The 23,410-nt window shown below is 38.1% G+C and overlaps 1 protein-coding gene across 3 annotated transcripts in view; it reads left to right on the top strand.

Moving 5' to 3' along the window:
- STK32A (serine/threonine kinase 32A) overlaps positions 1-23,410 on the top strand; it is a 146,592-nt gene that overhangs the window by 114,961 nt on the left and 8,221 nt on the right. For all 3 annotated transcript variants that reach the window (XM_079144784.1, XM_079144783.1, XM_079144782.1), the window contains 3 exons: positions 2,175-2,264; positions 12,316-12,413; positions 20,886-21,002. In XM_079144784.1, coding sequence (XP_079000910.1) covers positions 2,175-2,264; positions 12,316-12,413; positions 20,886-21,002 — 305 coding nt within the window. The remainder of the gene's footprint in view (positions 1-2,174; positions 2,265-12,315; positions 12,414-20,885; positions 21,003-23,410) is intronic.

Genomic DNA, 23,410 nt, shown 5'->3' with positions numbered 1-23,410 from the left:
CAGGAAGTAGCTCTTTCAGGTTATTCAGTGCTGTGGTCTTATGATTTAACACACAGAGTTTCTGCCAGATTCATAACTCTCACCAAAGGGGCTCTAGACCAAATCCTAGATCTTGAACTCTGCTACTACTGTGCCCTGAGGACTTAGCACAAACAACTTATGTATAAAATAGAGACCACCTTACTGGGCTCAGGGAAAAACTCCACATGACAACATTTACAAGGTAAATATTTAACACTTAATTAAATTCAACAGATATGTAATGGATATTTCCTAGGTCTACACCTTCTACTAAGCCAGGTCATCTTTCCAACAGTGATCTCAGATTTTATGGGGTTTTGAAATCACTTGGAGAGCTTGTTTCAGCTCAAGGCCCCAGCCCCAGAGTTTCTGATTCAGTAAGGCTGGAGGAAGCCCAACAATTTGCATTTCTAACAAGCTCCCAGATGACTGATGCTCCTGGTCTGCGGGAAGCGGGTGGTTCTAAGACATGCTTTACCTTCTATTTCTGTACTAGCATAGATTATTCTAGGACTAAGCTTAGAAAATCTACTCAGGCCAGAGAAGAAGGTTGCTGTGCCTCTGAATCACCTGTGGAATTTGAGACCCAACTCTCCTACCCACCCTACTGAATTGGACAAGAGAGTGAAGTCCAGGCACACATGATTTGCAACACTATACTGAAATTTCTAATAATGATAAATATCAACAACTGAATGCTTACTTCCTGCCAAATGCTAAGTCTCCCAGAGTCATTATTTTTTCTAATTTCTCCTTGTAAGAAGACTGTTGTTAGAAAGCATAGTGATCTTTACAAGGTCACACAGATGATTAGTGGTAGAAACTGGGCCTGAGGCCATGCCGTCTGACCCCAGGGAACAGGTTGTCAACCACAAAGCTTCCAGGCCCACCTAATTTGCATCAAACTAATGAACTACTGAATCAGGAGGAGAAAGAAATAAAGGGGGGAAAACCCTACACAACTTAGGGAGAGAGGTTGAAATCATCCATTGGTGCCATTAAAGCAAGAAAACCAATTTTTAATTAGATGAGTGCTACTTTTATCTTATTAAAATATCACATAAATAAAAAGGAAACACAGTTTCTGCACAAAATAAAATCCCAGTGGTAAAGGCAGTGAGAGTTATCCTTAGCAGTAGGCTGAATGTTATCAGAGAGCAGACTCTGGGGAGTGGGACTGTGGGCCCTGGGAGAAGAATTGGACCCCATCCTCCTTGGACCCCATCCTGCCTTGGCTTCCTGCACTGGCCTTTTCTGCCTTGCCATAAATGCAAGCACCCTTCTTAGACACTTTGTAGAGCATGTTCCTGCCAAACTTAAGCATTGGAACCACACTGTATTGCCATGAGCATTAGGGCTGAGAGAGACCCTAGAGATCATCTTACCTGTTCATTTTTTTTTTTTTTTAATAAACAAAAATTTGGGCTCAATGCAGGAAAAGGATGTAAAATCTATTAGGCGCTAGGGTTAGATTTCAGGCAGAGGCCAGGTCTGCTGGCCCCCAAGTCTAGTGCTTTTCATAGAGTCCCTTTAAAGATGAAAACTGATTTTTGCCTCCTGCTTTCCAGTTATGAGAGTTACTTGGTTGGGGATTGATAGTGACAACCTGAACTCTTGCGCAAACAAGCAAGCAAGCAAACAAAAGCTAATGACATTTCAGAAAAAAAAAAAAACAAGGAGAACAAGAATTCTTTCCAGGCCAAAAATATACATATCCATGCTGTGCCAGCTTGTAGTAATTTTGCCTCTATTTTTCTGAAGCTCCCATAAGACATGCTTGGGATTGTGACACTTTGAATAGCTCTTGGCTATCTCTGTCATCATACGCATAGGTTAAACGACTTAAAATGCTGCTAATAGACAAAACTTGCCTACGTAGAATAACCAGAGCATGAACTCAACCACTAAGGTTAAAATATTCTGAGGTGGAACTTCAAGTTCAAAGTAGTGACTAGTCACTGTGTGTCATGTTCTGGCTTCCATAGTGTTGCTGGTTTAAGACCACAGTGGCCTTGAGGATGGAGTAAGTGAGTTTTTATTGCCTGTACCAGCAGAGAAGAAAAACTAAGGTTACAGATGCTTTCGGTTAGACGCATGATTGTGCCTCTGGGTTGAATGGGACCTGACATTCTCTGTGGTCTTTCTCTCCCCAGGACATGTGCACATCACAGATTTCAACATTGCTGCCATGCTGCCCAAGGAGATGCGGATCACTACCATGGCTGGCACCAAGCCTTACATGGGTATGGGCCTCGTGAGTGGCCATAGTTACTAAGAGCAAAGCTTTGGTTTCTCTTCCTGAAGGCAACATTTATTGCAGGGAACTTAAAATGAGAGTAGACAAGTTCCCCGCTGACTTCTATTTGATGGGTCTAGGCGAACCTCACTATTCTCCATTAGCAAGTACATAGGGTGATCTGCATTCAGGAGGACCATGGATCACATTTTGAAAGCACTAATTATGATAGTTTTATTTTCCACTTCCTAACAAAAAAATTAATTATTCAACAAGTGTCTATTACTTCTCTTGGTGTATTCTTGGGTTTTAGATGCTGGTGATCCAGTAATGAGCAACACAAAGTCTCTACCTCATGGAGCTTACATATCAGAGGGAGGAGATTAAAAAAAAAAAAAAAAAAAATGAAATAAAAAAGGAAGGGGTAGTAATTAGTAGAATGGTAATAAGTGACTAAAGAATCATTTTAGCCATTTATTTATATAAAACTTTATTAGTACATAGGACTGTAAGGTGTACCCGATAATAATTTTAGATTCAATGTGATTGCCACAATTCCATGAGTTTTTCTTTTTTAAAGATGGGAGAATTGTGCCTCAGAAAGGTAAAATGACTTTACATAATATTGATTACAGTGAATCGAAGAACTATATTTGTCTTGATAATTTGCAATTTTTTATTGCTGGTTCTATTTATTTATACATGACATCAGAATGCATTTTGATTCATTGTACACAAATGGAGCACAACTTTTCATCTCTCTGGTGTACATGATGTAGGTCATACCATTCATGCAATTATACAGTATATACGGTAATGATGTCTGTATCATTTCACCATCTTTCCTTCCCCGGCTCCCTCCCCTCCCCTCATTTCCCTCTACAAAATCCAAAGTTCCTCCGTTCTTCTCTTACCAACCCTTGTTATGTATCAGCATTCACTTATCAGAGAAAACATTTGTCCTTTGGTTTTTGGGAATTGGCTTATCTCATTGGCATATAGCATGATATTCTCCAACTGCATCCATTTACCTGCAAATGCCATAATTTTATTCTTCTTTATGGCTGAGGAGTGACTAACAGGGTAAGCATAGGTGTCAAATTTCCAGTGAGGTCTCACATTTAATGGTAGAAACAAATCAACTACAATTTCTAACATGAATTGTTAGAGGTTACCTTCTGTTTATAGACACTGTTTTAGCAGAACTTAGTTCTGTTCACCTTAAAAAAACATGAAGAGAACTGTAACACTTTGGGGCACATACAGTACTCAGAGAGGATTATTCCTTCTTAACTATCCCAAAGGCAAGTGAGTCAAATTTCAACGAAGGATCTGTAAATTCTTGGTGACAACAAGAAGAGGAGCCTGGCATTCTATTCTTAGTTAGATGTCAGTTTAATCACTGGACTTGCTGACTAGTTCCTATGCTAACAGGGCCTAGTTTCTCATGGAGGGTAGATGAGTTTGGGGAAAAGCCATACTGGGGATTATTGCCCAGGAGATGGAGGTATACAGTGAGTGTCAGTCTTTCTAGGGGAGTATCTAGAGGATGTGGTCCAGTTTTCTAAAGCATGCCCCCACAGTGCAGGGGTGCCGGCTGGAAGGGAGGGAGGCTCCAATCAGAATGGGACAACAACAGTCCAACTCTGCCAGACTGTCTGAGGATGGAGCCCAAGGAATCGGCTGGGTTTAAAGCTGTTCTGGTAATTCCAGTGTGCAGGATTCACAACCTCTACCAAACCTGTGGCAGGGTCAGCACATTTATGTTAGGTTCCCTCCGCCTCTGCTATTCCTTGTTCATGTCTCAAAATCAACAGTGCTTTCTAGGAAACTGGTGTGTGAGCACCACATCAGTCCTCCATCTCCTCACGGAAGCTTCAGAATCCAGCCCCTTGGGGTGAGTAGAGGACCTTTGAATCAAATGAGATTAGTTTCAAAATTCATAGGACTGCATTTTAAAGTATCTGAAGTCAATGCTGTCATAAGCAAAAGGGATTACATTTTTTTAGGCCATAGATGGAGCTATCATTAGAGGAGCTCCCATCCAGGTCAGACATGGTACATTGCTGGCAGGTGACAGAAGAATAAGAGCTACTCCTGCTTCTGGCCTAATTAAGATGTTAAGGCAGGTGATGTTGATGTTTAAATTAGTGGGGTTAAGTCAGAATGGAATCGATTGTACAGCTAGATGGGCAGAGGAACTCATGGGCAAATTATGTGAACTTAAAAATTGAGGGCAAGGGCCATGCAGCTTTCTTATAGTATTTCATTCTCTTCCTCTCTGTAATGAGAGAAATGATAAAAAGAACCCCTGCATGAAGGGCCACCTTACTTTCAAGACAAAGAAATATGTGGGGGGAAAATGAGCCTAATTTTATATGATATTTGAACAACTGGAAATTTCATGGTTTTCAATTACCAGTGAGGGGAATAAATCTCTTTTGTCACTTCTAAAATAATGGGCACATATAATTCAGCCAATTTTCTACCTAAAACCCATGACACTCAAATGATAACAGGGAATAGCCAAGCCTGCTGGTCTGATGAGTTTATTCCCCAGGTTTCCTGGGTTTCCATATTAAGGGCTATTTTCTTGGAACCAAATCAGAAAATGTGCATCTGGGGTTTCTAGGGCTGGTTTCCATGGTGAGAGGAAAGGGAGGCCACCTTTCTCTCTCCTCAGTGATTTTAGTTACAATATCTGTGTAATTCAATTTTTTTTTCAAAAGTAGTGATTCTAATCTTTTTGTAGATAGAACTATGAACTTGGAAAATAGGCAAGATTCTATACCTCCCCACTTTCCCCCTTATAATTAACAAATGATATTTATTGATATCTTTCTGTGTCCCAAACAATGTGTTAAATGTTTTATATTCATTTATTCATTTCCTTTTCTCAATAGCCCTGTGAGACAGACTATACTTACCATCATTTTAAATGGAAGACAATCAGAAACTAAGTAATCTGCCAAAGATCACATAGCTAATAATTACTTTTTTAAGCATGAAGAAGCTTAGATTTAAGTCAAACTCAGAATTCAAGTTTCTCACTTGAAAGAGATCGAGATCAAAAATATGTTTAAATATTTCTATTTGTGGTTCTTAAATGGTTCTAAACCAACTTTGGCTAACATGTTGAAAATGTTCCTTAGTTTATTCCAAAATAAAATATTTGACTGTCCTTGCATATCTCTTTATCCAGAGGTGCCCTTGCCTTTGGTTTTTAGATAGGAGTCTTTCAAAGAGCACTTGTAGGCAGAAGATTGTTTTCTCTTTTTAAAAGTTATGTTCCGGATAATTTGGTAAAACCTACCTAACAGGCATTCACCAGCACCCTCTTTATAGTGATTATGAAGCATACTAATTAGCAATTAACCAAAAAGTAAACCATCTATAAACCAAAGAAAGAAAAGTAGGCTGAAATGCTGAATGAAGGTTAGTGGATGCACCACATCTAGTAGTGTGAGGAGCTGGGCATAGCATGGAGGCTTACTTGATTCTGAAACGAAAATGATCTGTCTGCCAGGTCTTTACAACCTCCAACATAGCAAGGGAGGTTTGCTTTTCACATTTCATGATCTCCTACCTCCATACTCCTCTGATCACTCCAGCCCTTCCTATTCCCCACAATCTTATGTCGATGTGAATATAATCGAGATCACTTGAAATTTTGCTGATTGAAACATTCTCCTTTATGTATAAAAGAGTCTGTGTGCATGTGTGTTCACAATGTCACTATGGAAAAAGTATAAAATGCTGATAAGAAAAAGGGAAAATAAATTAATTCTTCTACCAATAGATGCTTATGGCTCCCCAACAGAGCTTCTTTTTTTCTATGCACAAACCCACTTATTAAAATGGGATCATGCTTAATTTCTTCAATGTAGATTTTCACTTCATAATGTAATAATAACAATAATAAAATCATATAGTGAGCATTTATGATGTACCAGAAACTTCACTAAGTTTTTTAACATTTATCATATCATTAAATTCTCAAAACAACCCTATGAAATAGGTTTTACTATTATTATTTCATAGACTAACAATCAGGCTCAATGAGAGAGAAAGTGATATAATCATAACCACATGGCAAGTGATTGACAGGATGAAATTAAGCCCAAGTCTAGAAGCATCTAGCTTGGGACATTGAAGAGGATGACAATGATAAAACTGTAATGACTGATATTTACTGAGCTCTCCTCACATGCTGAGTCCTATTCTCAGTGCATGCATTACATTATTTAAACTAGAAACCATTCTGTGAGTAAGAACTATTGTTATTCCTACTTTAGAGATAAGCAGTTGAGCAGCTAGAAATTTCCAGCTGCAACATAATGATCCGATGCCAGCACCCAAATCAATCCTTCCTTCCTTCCTTCCTTCCTTCCTTCCTTCCTTCCTTCCTTCCTTCCTTCCTTCCTTCCTTCCTTCCTTCCTTCCTTCCTTCCTTCCTTCCATCCTTCCGACACTAGGGATCAAAACCAGAGGTGTTCTACCACTGAGCTACATCCCAAGCCCTTTTTAATTTTTATTTTGAAGACAGAGTCTCACTAAATGGTCTCAAATTTGCGGTCGTCCTGCATCAGCCTCTCAAATATCTGGGATTACAGGTATCACCATTGGGCCTAGCTCAGAGCCCTAACTCAACATATTACTATTCTGCCTTTTTGTTCAAGTGAGTAAACACGTCTCTGCTGAAGCCCAGTTGTCTTGACCCTAGAGCTTGGATCTTGACAACTGACACTGCTTATTTTCCCATGCCAGTAAATATGACTCTCTCTCTCTCTCTCTCTCTCTCTCTCTCTCTCTCTCTCTCTCTCTCTCTCTCTCTCACTCTCTCTCTCTCTCTCTCTCTCTTTCTGTTTTCTCACAGTGCTGGGTGTTGAACCCAGGGTTCAAGCTTGCTAGGCAAGTGCTCTACAACTGAGCCACTTCCCTGGTCCCTTAACTATTGTTTTTAATGGTCATGTTTTTAGAGGGTGGCACTAACGTTTAGTTAACCTATTCCTTACTTTTGAACATTAGGTTGTCCTCATTTTGAAATAAATAAACATGTATATAGTAGATTCATATAAGAAATGTATGTAATTTTGTAGTAAAAAACTAGTAGCAGAATTATTTCCTGCAGTTTAATCATTTCTTTGTGATAAATTTCCATTAAAAATGACAATGTATTCTATTCCTAAAAATCACTGAGAGTAAACTTTATGTGCTCTTATCACAAAAAAAATATGGTATGTGGGGTAATGGATATGTTAATTATCTAGTTATAGCCATTATGCAATATATACATATTTCAGAATATCATGTACACAATAAACACATATATAATTTTTACTTGTCAACTAATTAATTTTTAATTTTGATTGAATTATATATGCATTTCCCTTCTGAAAGTTCATGTTTATTTTACTTGCATTGGAAGTATCTGGGTTATTCATTTCCCTGCATCCTTGCCACTGACATATTTTTAATTTCCCAAAATGATAAGCAAACAATGATACCGCATTGTGATATTAAAATTGCATTTCACTGTCTTCTTTTCTAAATTGCCTGTTCATATTCTTTGCCCATCTTCAATGTGGGTATTAATATTTTTTCCTTTTCTGGTATTTCTTATTGATTATATGACAAAGTTTTGCCTTAGTATATTATGAATACTTAAATTCTAGTGTGTTATGTTTGTTATAAGTTATTGGTACAAATGCGATCTCCCACTTTTAAGTTTTTTTGTTTGTTTGTTTGTTTTTTTGGTACTAGGAATCAATCCCAGGGTTGCTTTGCCACTGAACCACATTCTCAGCCTTTGTTATATATTTGTTTTATATTTTGAAACAGGGTCTCCCTAAGTTTCTGAGGCTGGCCTTGAACTTTTGATCCTCCTGTCTGAACTTCCTGAGTTGCTGGGATCACAAGCATATGCCAATGCACCTGACTTTTTATGACATTTTTTTGACAAAAATAAGTTATTTTTAATATCACAAAATTTCCTATACTGTTATTTTATGGGCTGTAGTGCTGAGGCTGAGGACTGAACCCAGGGCCCTGCATATGCTAAGCATGCACCCCAACACAGCTTTATCTGTAGCCCCCTTATCTTTGTACTTTATGTTCTCTATCCTTGATGTTATTCTTATCAATACTGTCTCACATCCAGATTTTAGGTAAGTTTATGTAATGATATGGTTGTTTATTATTTGATTAAACATATGTGGAAAGGTTCTGACTTTATTTTTGTTAGATTTTTAAATAATTATTTTAGGACAATTTGTTAAATAAGACTTCCCTGGGGCTGGGATTATAGCTCAGTGGTAGAGCACTTGCCTAGCAGGTGTGAGGCATTGGGTTCAATCCTTAGCACCACATAAAAATATAAATAAATAAAATTGGGCTGGGGTTGTGGCTCAGTGGCAGAGCGCTTGCCTAGCACATATGAGGCACTGGGTTCAATTCTCAGCACTGCATATAAATAAATAAATGTCCATTGCCAACTAAAAAAAATACATATGTAAAATACATAAATAAATAAAATCAAAAGTATTGTGTCCATCTACAACTGAAAAAAGTTTTTAGAAAAGAAGATTTGAATATATTCTTTATGTATGCATAATATGCCAAAATGCATTCTACTATCATGTATAACTGAAAAGAACAAATAAAAATAAAAAATAAACAGACATTTATTCCTTATATTTAATATTTAAGTATTCACATCAGTATTCTCTGTGTCTTTCAAAGCTTAATTATCATAGTTTAATAATTAGTTAATAAGTGGGATACAAGTTTCTTTATTCTTTTTCAAAAATCTTTATTAGTTCTGTTTTTTTGTGTGTAAATGAAGTTTAGAATCATTTTTATAACATTTCTATTATATTTAGTTTATAAATTTAGTTTGGGGGCCCATTCTTTATGCCCTGACCAAAATCTAATATCTAGGTTTTTTAAAAATAGGTGAAAACCAAAGGCTAGAAATTCAAATACCTAATAACATATTAAAATGTAATCAAGCTTATTAGCAATTAGAGAAATGCCACTATAAATCACAATGAAATATAATTTCATACTCACCAGATTTGCAAAAACCAACCTGTCAGCTAATGTCAAACATGAATAAAGAGGTGCTCAGAGGAGCTCTGGTGCTTTGCTGGCCATAGTGTGAACTGGCACAAGCACATTGTTGAAGAGTTTGGCATCATTTAGTGAATGTGAAGATGCACACCCCCATCCCCATCAGGCCCCTTGCAGGGATGTACCTAAAGATGCTTATAGGAGTCTGACATGTACAGGAACATTTTCTAAAAGGCATTGTTCACTGTACTCCTAGAGTGAAAATAGCCATCAGCAATAGGACTGGTAGGTAAATTATGGTATACTCATATAGCATTAAGTGTAAATAAACCATGAGTACATGCAGCAATTTGCACACTTCTTAAATATTATTGAGAAAAAAAGCAATAAACCAAGGAGTACAAGGAATAGGATTTAAAAAGACAAGCCACAGAGTAAATTTTGTTTTGCACTCTAACAATGTTTTCTTTATCATAAAGCACTGAAATACATCAATGGCAGGGCAGCTAGGAATTTCCTTAACCAGTTCACCCACAGCCCTTGGGAGGTATATATAACATAGGCAAAATTAAACCATTATTTAGAAATGAATACATTAAATCTATATAAAAAATCAAGAAAATCCTTTACTTAAAATTCAAAACAGTGAGGTGTAGTGGAGGGACAGGATGCAGAAATGGGGGCAAAGTTCTACTTCTTAAATAGTGTGATGGTTATATGGGTGTTTCCTTATAACTAGTCATTAAAACCTTGTTTGATATTTTAATTATTTTTCTGAATGTATGAATAGAACTACTTAAAAAATAACACCATGCAAATATACAATGACTCTTTTGAAGGAAACGTAGTACCTCTCCCCATCAATCTGTTCTTTCTCAGGAGCAGGGCTCTTTTTGAAGAGTTGGTGAAAGCCCTCAGTTCTTTCTGCCCTGAATTTTCTGCTATTTGAGAACCCAAACAATTACTCTATGCTTTTTTAGAAACTAATTTTTGTTATAGATGGACACAATACCTTTATTTATTTATTTTTACGTGATGCTGAGGGTCAAACCCAGTGCCTCACACACGTGAGGCAAGCACTCTACCACTGAACCACACCCAGCCCCTACACTATGCTTCTACATGTTGCCTTGATTTCTGTTTTAATGTCCTACCAAAATTCCTCAGTGCCTCACACACCATGAATATTTGCCCGGAAATGCATTTGCATCCAAATGTCTTCCTGTCTGAAAATAGAGGGAACAGAAGAGAAAGGAATCATCACTCAGTGAAGTTGGGAAGAAAAAGGAATACCCATAAACTCCAAGGATGATCTGATCTGACAGAAGACACCACTTTTGTAGAGTAATGCTTATTTTGTTTGGCATTTTCCTAGCACAGTGGATCTGGTTAGTCCTCAAAATTGTCTGCAGCTTCTCTAAGTGAGATGTCTGTCACCTGTCACCTGGGGACTTTCTGAGATGACCTGCTGTGAGATTGAAAAGGGAAAGCAGAAATGTAGCCCACTCCATTCTGCCTGTGGGAGTGTTGCGAAGTCAAGGCCATTATCTCCCCAACTGCTCTGGGAGCTGTGACTTGCAGAAAGGATGCAGTGAGCGTGAAAGGTGAATTCACCAGGGCATGAGGCCCACTTAGTCCTCCTGCATCAGACTTGTCAGAGTCAGGGTCAGGCTTGGGCATTGGGATGTTAACTTCTACCTCTCTAATTGGATGCTGTCCACAGAATTTTACTTAGAATACGAGTGAACTGGGCAGGCGAGTCTGTGTATGCAAGTCCCATTCATATCAGTTTCCTTTGCCCAGAGTCAGCACCTTTCTACAGGTGGCTTGGACCAAACCCATGTACCTTTGGACTAGGTTAATTCATCCATTAGTATGGATGTTTGCCTCTCTCCAAGAGTACCGAATGTGTTTGAGCATTTTCTAAGTGCCAGGCACTATGCTGAGACTTTGACTTTGACATGCATTATCTTGTTTAATTTCTAACTCGTAAAGATTGCCTTATTATTTTGATTTGCTGATGAGGATACCATGCTCTGCCAACAGACTTGCTCAAGGGTACAATGAGTGGTGAAGGCAGAATTGGAGCTCAGGCAGCATGGTTCCAGAGCTAATGATCACAACCTGTGGCTTAAGTAGTTGATTTATTTATTCATTCATGTAACAAATTTCTGGTTATGGACTCTGATTGCCAGGTTCTGTGCTAGGTACTAGGAATGTCATTTTGAGCAAGCAGAATAAATACCTACTCTTGCTTTGTGATTAATTCTTTCTGTTCCACTCCTTAGGGTTTAGGTATATTTATGGAAGTACATGTAGAAGGTTTGCAGTGTGACAAAGTGCTTAGAGCATGCATAACCAAGGAGTCATCTCCAGGGGAAAAATTGTGTGTGGCTCTATCTTCCTTTGGGGTCAATTCAGAGAACCCTGGTTACCATATGTAAATGATCCATGGTTCTTGCTAAACCTTATACTTCCTAAAGTGCCCACTCCCACATTTCTCCTTCCCTTATCCCCAGTAGGAGGCTGCAAATGCTTCCAGGTGACTCTGGGATGGACAGCCAATCCAATGTACCTTGCACCAAATACTGAGCATTGTTTGCAACCACAATATAAATTTAGACCCTTAATGCAAACCTTCCAAAAGACAACATCTTCTTAGTTTTCTTTACTTCAGAGTTAATCACATAGGTGAGACCCAATAGGACTCAATTTTAAATAGGTGCATGATCTAAATAAGAGAAGAGAGTTTGTATATTAAGCCTGTACATGCCTGTGTGCATTGGTTGATGAATAAGGCTACTGAAAGAGCTAAGAAAATAAGAAATTCTTGCCTGCTGTGAGCAATCTAGCAATGGATAATAAATATCCATAAAAGTGTTTATACTTTTTATGCTGGTAATTCTCCTTTGGAGGAACATGTTGGGAAAATAGGTTTATTAATGTCTCAGGACATAAAACTGGCCTAACTTTTCTTTGTTTTTCAGCACCTGAGATGTTCAACTCCAAAAAAGAAGCAGGTTATTCCTTTGCTGTAGACTGGTGGTCCCTGGGAGTGACGGCATATGAGCTGTTGAGAGGCCGGGTACAGTAGAATCGCATGTCCTTTTTAGTTATTCTTCCAGCATGTTCTATTTTAGAATGAAAGAACATATTGTTTGCTACAAACCAAGCTGTTTATATGAGAACTGAAAACAGCCATGTGATGCTGATAATACCCCTTGAGATTTCTGCACAGATTAATAAACTGTCCCACATATGGGACCAACCATATCATTTAACATTAAATTACACCAATAAAATTAAATGAATAATATGGATGTTATAAACTCCCAAAGAGGGAAAGTCAGTGTACCACATTAAATATCTTGGGTAAATATGTGTGTTTGTTTAAAGAAAGTCATTTGCAGTTACAGTACAGAACTCTAATACAGATATACCTCCCCAAGGCGAGTGTGAATTATTAACACAGAGCAACTCATGCCCTGTCTTGTTGGACTGCTCTCTGTCATTTGGTTTCAGAGTTTTGGATTCAGTGAAAAATTAGTTTCCTTTTAAGGAAATAGTTCTTAAATGAAGAAATTTTTTTTCTAGGGAAAAAAGATGAAAATCAAACAGATACTATGAAAATTATGTTCTATATGGTTTGGACAAACCAGTGCATAATTCAAATATCCTTTTAGTGTATTATTTTAGCTATAACAAAATATTATAGACCATGTGACTTAAACAACAGGTATTTATTTTCTTACAGTTAAAGAGGCTGGAACTCCAAGATCAAAGTGCCAGAAATGTTGGGTTCTGGTGAGGTCTGTCTTTATGGCATAAGACAGAGACATTTTTACTGTGTCCTCAGGAAGGGGAAAGAGACAGATCTTTCTCTTCTTATAAGGTCACAGATTCCATCATGAGGGCTGTACTCCCATGGCCTAATGTATCCTGAATCACCTGCCAAAGACCAATCTCCAAATACCATCACACTGAGGGTTAGAGCTTTAACATATGAATTCAGGTGAGGACACATTCAGTTCATGAAATTCTACCCTCAGCCCCCCAAAATCCATGTCCTTCTCACATGGGAAATGCCTTCATCCCATCCCAATAGCCACAAAAGTCTTACCTCTGAAGCCTAAGTCTGAAATCTCATACAAATACAATCCAAATTGAGTATGGATGAGACTCAAGGGATGATTCATATTGAGGTAAAAATCTTTTCCATCTGTGAATTTATAAATCCATATTAGTTATGTGCTTCCCAAGTATAATGGTGGCATAGACATAGGATTGATGATCTGTTCTACAAAGGAAAAGTGGGAAACAAGGAAGGAATAGTAGGTCAAAGTCTATTCTGTCCTAAGACTCAAGAATAACCCTCTTTGATCATAATAAGAGATGAAATCCTGTCATTTACAGCAACTTGGATGGAACTGGAAGATGTTTTATTATATGAGATACTCCAGGCACACAAAGACAAAAAGAACATGTTCTCACTCATTTGTGGAAGCTTAGAAATTGATCACAGAGGAGTAGGAAGTAGAGTATAGATACTAGAGCTTTCAAAGTGTGGGGGGTAGGTGCATAGAGGGTGGAGAAAGGTTACCAAAATACCTTGGGAAGTGGCGTAGATGTATGTATTGCACAGTAGGGTGACTATGACCTACAACAATTAGTTGTGCGTTTCAAAATAACTAGAGAAGAGTTTGAAGGTTACCAATACATAGAAATGATAATATTTGAGGAAATAGAAATGCTAATTACCCTGACTTGATCCTCACACATTGCATACATATATCAAAGTATAATACCATGCCCCATAAATATATGTCAATTAAACATAGAATAAAAGAACAATCTTCTTTGGTATGATGATCTTCCCTCCAGGTCTCCTGGGCTGGCAGCATCCCTCTTATGGCTGGGGTTAAGGGAAGGGAGACTGACCCAGTGACCCTTCAGGTGCCCTGTCCACTTGAATCTGCTTTCCCACTCACACAGCTCTGCCAGATGGTGGTCCTGCCCTTTGAAACTGAGGTAGAGGCAGCCCTGGCCACAAGCCAGTGCCCTTGGGACATTTGGTGACAGTGGCAGGCCTGATGGTCTTGAATTGCTGTTGGGGTCCTTCTTCACTTACTGGAGGGATGGCGCATGTTCACAACCAGAAAACTCTGTGGGCCTGTCTTGTGATCTGAGAAGTCTGACAGTCTTCTCCATTCCATCCCACTTTCAGTCAGTATCTCCGTGGTATAACCCTGTCTCTCTCTCTGACGTTTCTCAGATGTCTTATGAAGTTCCTGAGTCACGAGTGTCATCTCTTCCTCAGTTGGTTGTTCAGCTATATCCTTAGTGTTCTTTTCAGAATAAGCTTTCTCATTTTTTTGCAATACATATAGCCCAAAAGTCTTTAGACTTTTCTATTTCTGATTCTTTTTTGTTTAACAAATTATTATTCAATTCATCCCCTTTCTTTCACTTTTTTATTGTAAGTAGTCAGGAGAAACCAAGCCACTCCTTCAACATATTGCCTAAAAATCTCCTCAGTCGATACCCAATTTTAATACTACAAATTCCACCTCTAAGAAAAACTGGAACATAGTTCAGACAAGTTCTTTGCCCCTTTATAACAAGGATCAATTTCCTTCAGTTTTTGGTAACATGTTTCACATTTCTGTCTGAGACCTCACCAGGATTGCTCCACAAATTCATTTTTATGGTATGTACCTCAAACTCTTCTAGCCTCTACCCAATGACTAACCTCAAAGTTGCTTGGAAATGTTTGGGTAGTTGTAACTGTACCCCACTACCCAACACCTAAATCTATTAGGTCAGCCAGGGCTGCTTTAACAAAATCCATCTACTGTGGGGCATAAACAAAAGAAATTTGTTATCTTAATTATGGAGGCTGAAAAGTCTGAGTTCAGGGTGTCAGCATGGTGAGCTTCAGGTGAGGGATTCCCTCCTGGCCTGCAGATGACTGCCTCTCACTGTGTCCTTGAGTGATGGGGAGAGAAACACTTCTCTCTCTCTCTCTCTCTCTCTCTCTCCTTTTTTTTTTTTTTTTTTTTTTTTTTTTTTTTTTTTTAATAAGACCACTAACCACCATGAGGGCTCCATCCCCATATCCTCTGAAGTATGCACCAAAGGCTCCTGTTTCAAATACCATCACCTTGAGGATGGGTGCTTTCACATAAGAGTGGGGATGGGACACAAAGGGTTGTATACTGTTAAGATCCTGGTAATGGATGCAACAGTGATTCCTCCAAGACCAAGAGGTTGAAGACTGTTGTCTCCCTAACTTTCAGAGCTTACCTACCCCCACAGAACCAAAGAACTGGATGTCAAGTCATCAGACAGATACTGCAGCTAACCTAATCTTTCAGAGTTGATCTTTCTGATTCGATCAGAAGCCTCTGTCCTGGCCTTACATCAGTGTACATAATCTCTACATTTAGAGTTCCATTTCACAACTGATTGACCTGCTCAAATCTAACAGCTGTTAGAAGCTGGGGCTTTGTTTTGCCTAGGGAAGCGAAGACCCTTCTACAGCAACCAAAGGAGGACCTCACAGTTGGATCGAATTCATTCATTCCACACAGTTCCTTTCACACTTTGACATTGATTTGTTCACTGTTCTTACTCCTCTGTTCCTAGAGACCACATAACACTATTGGTTAAGCAGACTCAAATCTTGGTGAGTTGTTCATGTTGATGGAGGTGAACCCCTCCTGTAGGCCAGACATGTAGGTCCTCCATGAAAGACCTCACATATGACCTTTCTCCATCTTCTGATGGACTTTGTTCCATTTCTTAAAACGAACTGATAAATATGTGGATATACAGTTATTATACAAACAGGGAAGAGATGCACATCATTTAGATCGTAGAAAATCTCTGGTCTTTCCCACCTCATCATCAAATACTTCTCCTGCGACAACTTCCTCTGGCTCCTTGTCCAGTCCCTCTATTGTTCAGAGCAGCTGTGTTCTGCCCTCATATGCCCACACTTAGAAAAACAAAATCTGAGCAATGAATTGAAAAACAGAAACAACTTTCATTATTTTTTAAAATAGGACTAGTATTATATTTAAGTATCACACATTTACAACAGGTCTTCTTGCCTGGCTGCAAAGAATTTTGCTAAGAAAACAGTTATTCCCTCCCATATTATTTTATCTCTATGGTAGTTCCCTATGATCTAATAACACTGACAAATTCATTTTTCTAAAACACAGATATGGACTTTCCTTTAAGACAAAAATGCTGTTGCTCTCCAGTTCTTCACACACACACACACACACACACACACCCCTTCAAAGGCCATAACTTGCATTCTTGGTCTTTAGAACTAGGTTGCCTTTTCAGATTCTGCTTCCATTTAAATAATCCTGACCCCTCAGAAACTCACAGCAGCCTCTGTACTTCCTCCTGTTCTTGAAGCATCCCTCAGGCTTTTTCATGTCTTGTTCGTTTGCCTGTAAAGATATTTCTAAGACAGGCCCTCATCTTCTTAAAAAAGTCATTCTTCATAAGTTTGGGAATTGCTAAGTTGAATTTGAATTAAGTTAAGGATTTATATACAATATGTACTCTCATTTCTATAAAAGACTGTGCTATTGAGCTATCTCAATTTTGTGTGGGGGAGACCTTCTCCAGGTCTCTTTCTGTTAAAATCCTGCCCATAGTTTATGGCCTATGACAACTGACACCTCCTTCAAAGAATCTTTCCATGAGTTCTCCAGTGAAATTGACCTAGATCTTGTCAGATGTTTATGTATTTTCTCTTACAATCATTTTGAATTTAAGCTTCTTGGAAACTATAGAAAACCACAAAAATGAAAGTAAGAACAAAGTATCATCCTACAGGCAAAGAAAATTTAGAGCTAGAAATTAACCCCCTTTGACCTTCAGACCCACCTTCAAGAATTAACAGTTTGTTATATTCACTCTCAAATCTTTTCTGTTTTCATAAGGATAATCTATCTTCATATATAGATATAGATATAATTTGTTGTTTTTTTACTCCATTGAATTTTTAATGAGTGTGTATGAATTATACAGAATGATGGGTCTCATTGTGACATATTTGTACACACATATAACATATTTTGATCATTTTCATCTCCCACTAATGAAAAAAAAAGAATCACCTTTCTGTTGAGATTTATTATTTTTTCATTTATAAGATAAAATGCATAACTTTCTAGATCGGACCACCTAAATCTATTTTACTTTTTTAGGATTATATTCATTTTGTGAATGTATAGCCCTTAAGAAATTTTCCAGGTATATCTAGTTTCATGTTTTTATATCTTCTATATTATTAGATCGTTAATTCCCTAAAGGTGAGGAATGTATCTCATATAGTTCAGTATTATCCCAGCATTTAACTTTTAATAGATACATGATAAATGAGTATTGAATGAGTGGAGTAACAAATCGCTTCAGATCAATTGTGACACATTGTAGGAAACAATCACTGGGGAGGTGGCATGTAATTATATTTAAAATATAGCTAATCTGAAGACAGTGAAATACCAGCATTTAATTACAAGTATCATCATCACTAAGTCTCAGAGGAAGGTTGCTAAACAATAACTTCCTCCATATTTACAAATTCTTGTCTACAGAAAAAATAGATGCTTCAAAGAGAACATGTGCTTGAAAATGATTCCTGCAGTTTCTGAGCTAACCGAAGTCTTGGTGAATGTGTCCCTTAACTATTAACCAACTGCACCATCTCTGAGCCTCTTGCCTCTCCCTTTGCCAATGAAAGCCAAGGGTCTGTGACTTGTATAGTTTCGTATTACCCATAAGGACTAACTTTTCTGCAGTTACGTATCAAAATCGCACATCCTTCCCTGTAACACTTATATCTTGTACTCCTGAAATATGACTATAATCACAGTATATCATTTACTCCTAGCTAACATTTTACTTTTCTATTTTATTCATTCTTTATACCCTCACCCTTAATTGATATGCTGCCTTAAAATTGTAAGATCCTGTAATATACTACAACTTTTCTGTTTTGTTTTGTTTTGTTTTGTTTTTTAATTTTTGAGGGGTGGGTACTGGGGATTGAACTCAGGGGCACTAGACCACTAAGCCAACCCTATTTTATATTTATTTAGAGACAGGGTCTCACTGAGTTGCTTAGTACCTTGCTTTTACTGAGGCGATTGAACTCATTGTCTTCCTATCTCAACCTCCAGAGGCCCTGGGATTACTTTTCTGGATTTTTATACATTGTGTCCTATTTATTTAAATGTGTGTGTGTGTCTCTCTCTCTCTCTCTGGGTACAGTCTATATAAGTATTTATGTATTTTCATAAGTAGATTTTAGGCTGCTCCAACATAGAAATCACATATCTTGTTCTGCATGGTATCAGTACCCAACAGAGGTGCTGGAACATAGTAGGCTTTCAATAAATATTTGTTAGATGAATAAATATGTAATTCTGGTAATTTTTAAATTAAAATGAATTTTTAAAATTTAGAACTATAAGAAGTAAATTAACAGGCTGGGGAGATAGCTCAGTCGGTAGAGTGTTTACCTTGCAAGCACAAGGCCCTGGGTTTGATCCCCAGCACCACAAAAAAAAAAAAAAAAAAAAGTAAGTTAACAAATAAATAAGATGAAGGCAATTTGATTGTTTTTATTATTTTAATCTGACAGGCCATGGAGATTATTTTAAAATGTTAAATTCCATCATTTGGTCTTTTAAAGTAAATAAAGAAATTCACACACTCTTAAACTAGTTGCTTTGGGCATTCATAGGTCAATTCATTCAAGGTTATCAAATTTTCTTTTGTTTTCTAGATGACCAAGAGATAACAGGTTTAGAAACAACAATGAATTGAAATAAGAAATTTAGGAAAAAGAAAAAAAATCCATGTACATATGCATATGACCCTGGAACCTTGCATGTGCTAAGCCTGGCCCAACTCCTATGGTGTGGTGGATTGTGGACAAGTCCTGTGGAGTACCTGCAGTGCCCTGTGGCTAGTAGTAGCCAATATATTGGAAATGGTTATGAAGCTTCTAGCACTCCTTTTCTGATGTAGAGTTGAGATATTATTTCCCCTGTATTATCACTGAGACAAATGGTTTAGCTATGGTCCTTTAATTAGTCTTGAGGGAAGGGAAAACTGTGGCAGTTGTTTTGAGACCTTACATAAAAATGATGAAAAGTTCCACTTAATCTTTCTCTTAGAGGTCACCTTCTGGCATTGCCTGGTTCCCTAAGTAATAAAGGTTGACTTTGAGTAGAACTGAGCCTTTTCTCATGAAGACTCATTTTGTCAATCACTGTGCACATTTACATCTGCCCTTTTCTACACTTGAATCAGACAATAAAAACAGCTGTCCTGTATTCTATTTAATAGGTATTTGCCACTCTTTGAAGAACTTTACAGTATTATCTTCTCTAATTTCCCCAAAAATCTCATGAGATGGTTCATTTTGCAGATGAAGTAGTTTCATGTTACAGATGAAAAAACTGAAACTCAGAAGTTGAGTGGCAGAGTTTAGCACCCAAATCCCTGTGCCCGCAGACCTTGAACACTTAATTACATTATATTGCTTCTTAACGCTGATTTACCACAGGGAAACACATAAGACCCTTCCTTTCCCTCAGTTAAGTTTATCAGTCCATAGTCATTTATCAAACATCTGGAAATGGCCAGGTGGGTGGGATGCAAGTGTATCCTTATTAACTGTCCTATGGTTAATCTAATGTGGAAATTTTGTTCATTCGATAAACATGCATGAACGCCTGCTAGGTGCTAGATCCTATGGACAAAAATGTGAATGTGTTACACTTCCTGGCTTCAAGCTGCTTTCAGTTCACATAAGAGACATGAAATTCCAGCGTTAGTGGGTGTATTACGAAGTAGAGAAGTCAATGTGGATAAAGGCTGCCCTCTAGTGGGCATCTGTGCAAACCATAACAGGTCCACAGTTCTGTTTCCTTTCCCAGAGTTAAAACTAGGGATAAATATGGTTCTCCCAGAAATTGGAAGGAAAAAAAAAAATTTTTTTTTTTTTTTTTTGGCTTCATCATACAATCGGTGCTGAGTCTGATGTTTCCTGGGGAGCTTTTGTCCTGAACTTCCTCATTTATATTTAAAACAAGTGAAAAGGAGGACCTGGTAAAATTCTGGATCTCTTTATAATCAACCCTTTTTTGAAATTTTTAAAAAAAAACTTTAGACACTTGCTCAGTAGTTTGTATAAGTACTTTTATAAGTTACCTTAAAATCCAGTTTCAAATCAGCATCTCAGAGGTTGATTTAGCCCACTGAAATATTTTGTTTGGATCAGCGAAATTACTAACTTTTAAAAAATTTTGTGATATTTCACAAGAAACCAAAACTTTCTGTGTTCTTGTTTTTGAAAAAGGTGGGAGGTCTGACAATGGTCGACCACAAATGCCATGCCAACATAATCAACGGGGTGATAATTGATATAGATATTTTATTGCTTGAAAACTTAGCTTAGTATTATTTACATAATTCTTTTGTTTGATAAAAATGAAGGCTCTTACTTCTTCTCTCCCTTAAGAGACCATATCACATTCGCTCCAGTACATCCAGCAAGGAAATTGCACACATGTTTGAGACGGCTATTGTGACTTACCCTTCTGCCTGGTCACAGGAAATGGTGTCACTTCTTAAAAAGGTAAGAAGGATGGGGAGGGAAATTGATCAAATTATGTTATAGGCCACAGTGAACCCTGCCATTCTACATAATTGTTATTACCCACCCATAGAAAATGGCAAGAGGGGAGACTGCACATCAAAAGGCAGTGGCAAGAGGAAGCAAGCTGCTGGCTGCTGTGACACACACCTGCAGTCCCAGCGACTCAGGAGGCTGAGGCACGTTTGATGCCATCCTGGCTACTTAGTGAGACCCTGTCTCAAAATAAAAGTTACAACTAAAACAGAGGGTGTGCTGGGGACGTAACTCCACAGAGTGCCCTAGGGTTAAGTCCCCAGGAACATGCACCCCCCCCCCCCCCCCCCCCCCCCCACACACACAACCACTTTCCAGTTTGAGGTTAAAAGTTAGAATTTAACATTGGGGCAGTCATTCGTGATAATATGCATTTTTAGAATGGTCGTTGCAGCTAATAGCTCTCAAATATATGACTTCATTAAGTCAGTCCACAAGTACCCTGGGAGGTCTCAAAACTCATTCTGTCTAAAATGGAAATCTTGATTTCTGTATTTCTTGGTCCTCTTCCAGCATTCCCTCTCTCAGTGACTGGCTCCTCCATCCTCCATTTGTTCAAGCCAAAAACTAGGACTTTATGTCCTATCCATCATCAAGTTCTGAAGTTTTACACATTAATATCTTTTGAATCTCTTACTTTTCATCTCCACTCCTATCTTCCCAATCCAGTTGCCACCAAATCTTGTCTTACACCTGGCTTGTCCCATATGCTTTTGTCATTCTGTTCTGTCCTCTACTCTGCCCCATAGTGCAGTGTCTTCCCATTGCTTTTAGAATAAAGATAAAAATAATATACACAGAGTAAAGGTTCTAATTCTCAAGTCTTAGTTTGAACTGTTATCCGCCTTCCCCTAAATATAACCGCTTTGATTTCTTCTTTTCCTTCTCTTTCCCTTCCTTGGCCTCACATAACATCCTTGACCACATGGCCTTTGTACATGCTCGCCTCTCTTCTTGGAACGCTGTCTCCAGACCCAACCCCTCCCATTTCCTCCCTGAGATGGGTGATACTCGACATGATTCCTTGACTAGTTCTAGTTCATGCTTCCTTTAGGTCCATTATAATAACAGAAATTGATAGAAGCATTTGGAAACATTTATAGAAATTTGATGTTGCTGTAACATCTAAGCACATGGCAAGTGGTCTTGTCTCATTGAACAGGCTACAGGCTTGTTTAGTTGATGTTGAACTCGACTTACAGGCTGTACATGGTGCAGCTGCACATTAGCTGAGCACAGTGAGACCATGTGTTGGTTTGTATGGGTCAGAAATTAAAACAAACAAGCAAACAGAAAACACTGGCCCTGCTACATAGTTTGAGAAGCACAGCTTCAGATCACAGCTCAGATAGCACTTTCTTGGGGAACTTCCCTGTGTTGGAGGCTCTGTAACAGTAACTTTCTTTCATAGCATTTCTATGGCTTGAAATTATACATTGTATTTATGTGATCTTTGGGTTAATGATTATTCTCTTAAAAGTATGCAAGAGGGTAGGGACCATGTCTCACTATGTACTGTGGTATTTTCAGCATCTAACACAGAGCCTGGCGGGTAGTAAAATTTGGTATTTGAATGAGTGAGGTCCATAGTTTTTATTGGATTTTTAGGGTACCCAAGTTCACCCAAAAGACTCAACACAATTTTAGTAGCTCAATAGTGTATGATAAATAATTATGCAAAACAAATGTATCCAAGAGGATGGTCTTGGCTGTTGTTGCTGTTTTTAAAAGAGAGAAAATTTCTCAGGTTGTGTCTGGTTAGGTAAAAAATAATAAGGGGTTAAAGTTTCCAAACCTGGATCTCTTGTCTTTGGGGTCAAGTTCCCTGTTTTGGAATAGGGATATTGCTCCTAGTAATGTCAAAGATGAAAAAGCAGGGTGGGTCATTTTCCATAGTAAATTATTTCTCAGTTGTAAGATGACCCTGCTTCATCCCCAGATTACACCCTGACCTTCCACAGTTATCCTCTCCAGGAGCATTCCCAAGTGGAACTGACGTTTTCCATTTGAGCCCCACTGTTTGTGTGATATTGGCTCTGGAGTGGTTGCCCAAAAGAAAATCTTTAAGTCCAGTTAGCAAAACCCAGAAAGAAGTATAGCGGTAACCTTAGCTACACCTTATCTGTGCCACTCTAACGTATATTGAATTTAGTTGTAAAAACAGCTAAACTTTTCATGGGGAATCAGAATCAGTTTCACTTGTGAAAATGTATGAACATTTGCCACCTTATATGATCAGACTTTCCATGAAACTTTTAATGTTCATGTCTCCATTTAATCCTGGATACAGCTTAATGAAATAAGCTATTATCTCTTTCTTACAGATTGTAAACTGAGGTTGAAAACAAACATGC

Source organism: Sciurus vulgaris (assembly GCF_902686455.1).
Source record: "Sciurus vulgaris genome assembly, chromosome: 6".
Taxonomy (NCBI): Eukaryota; Metazoa; Chordata; class Mammalia; order Rodentia; family Sciuridae; genus Sciurus; species Sciurus vulgaris.
This window is presented reverse-complemented; position numbering and strand designations above follow the sequence as displayed.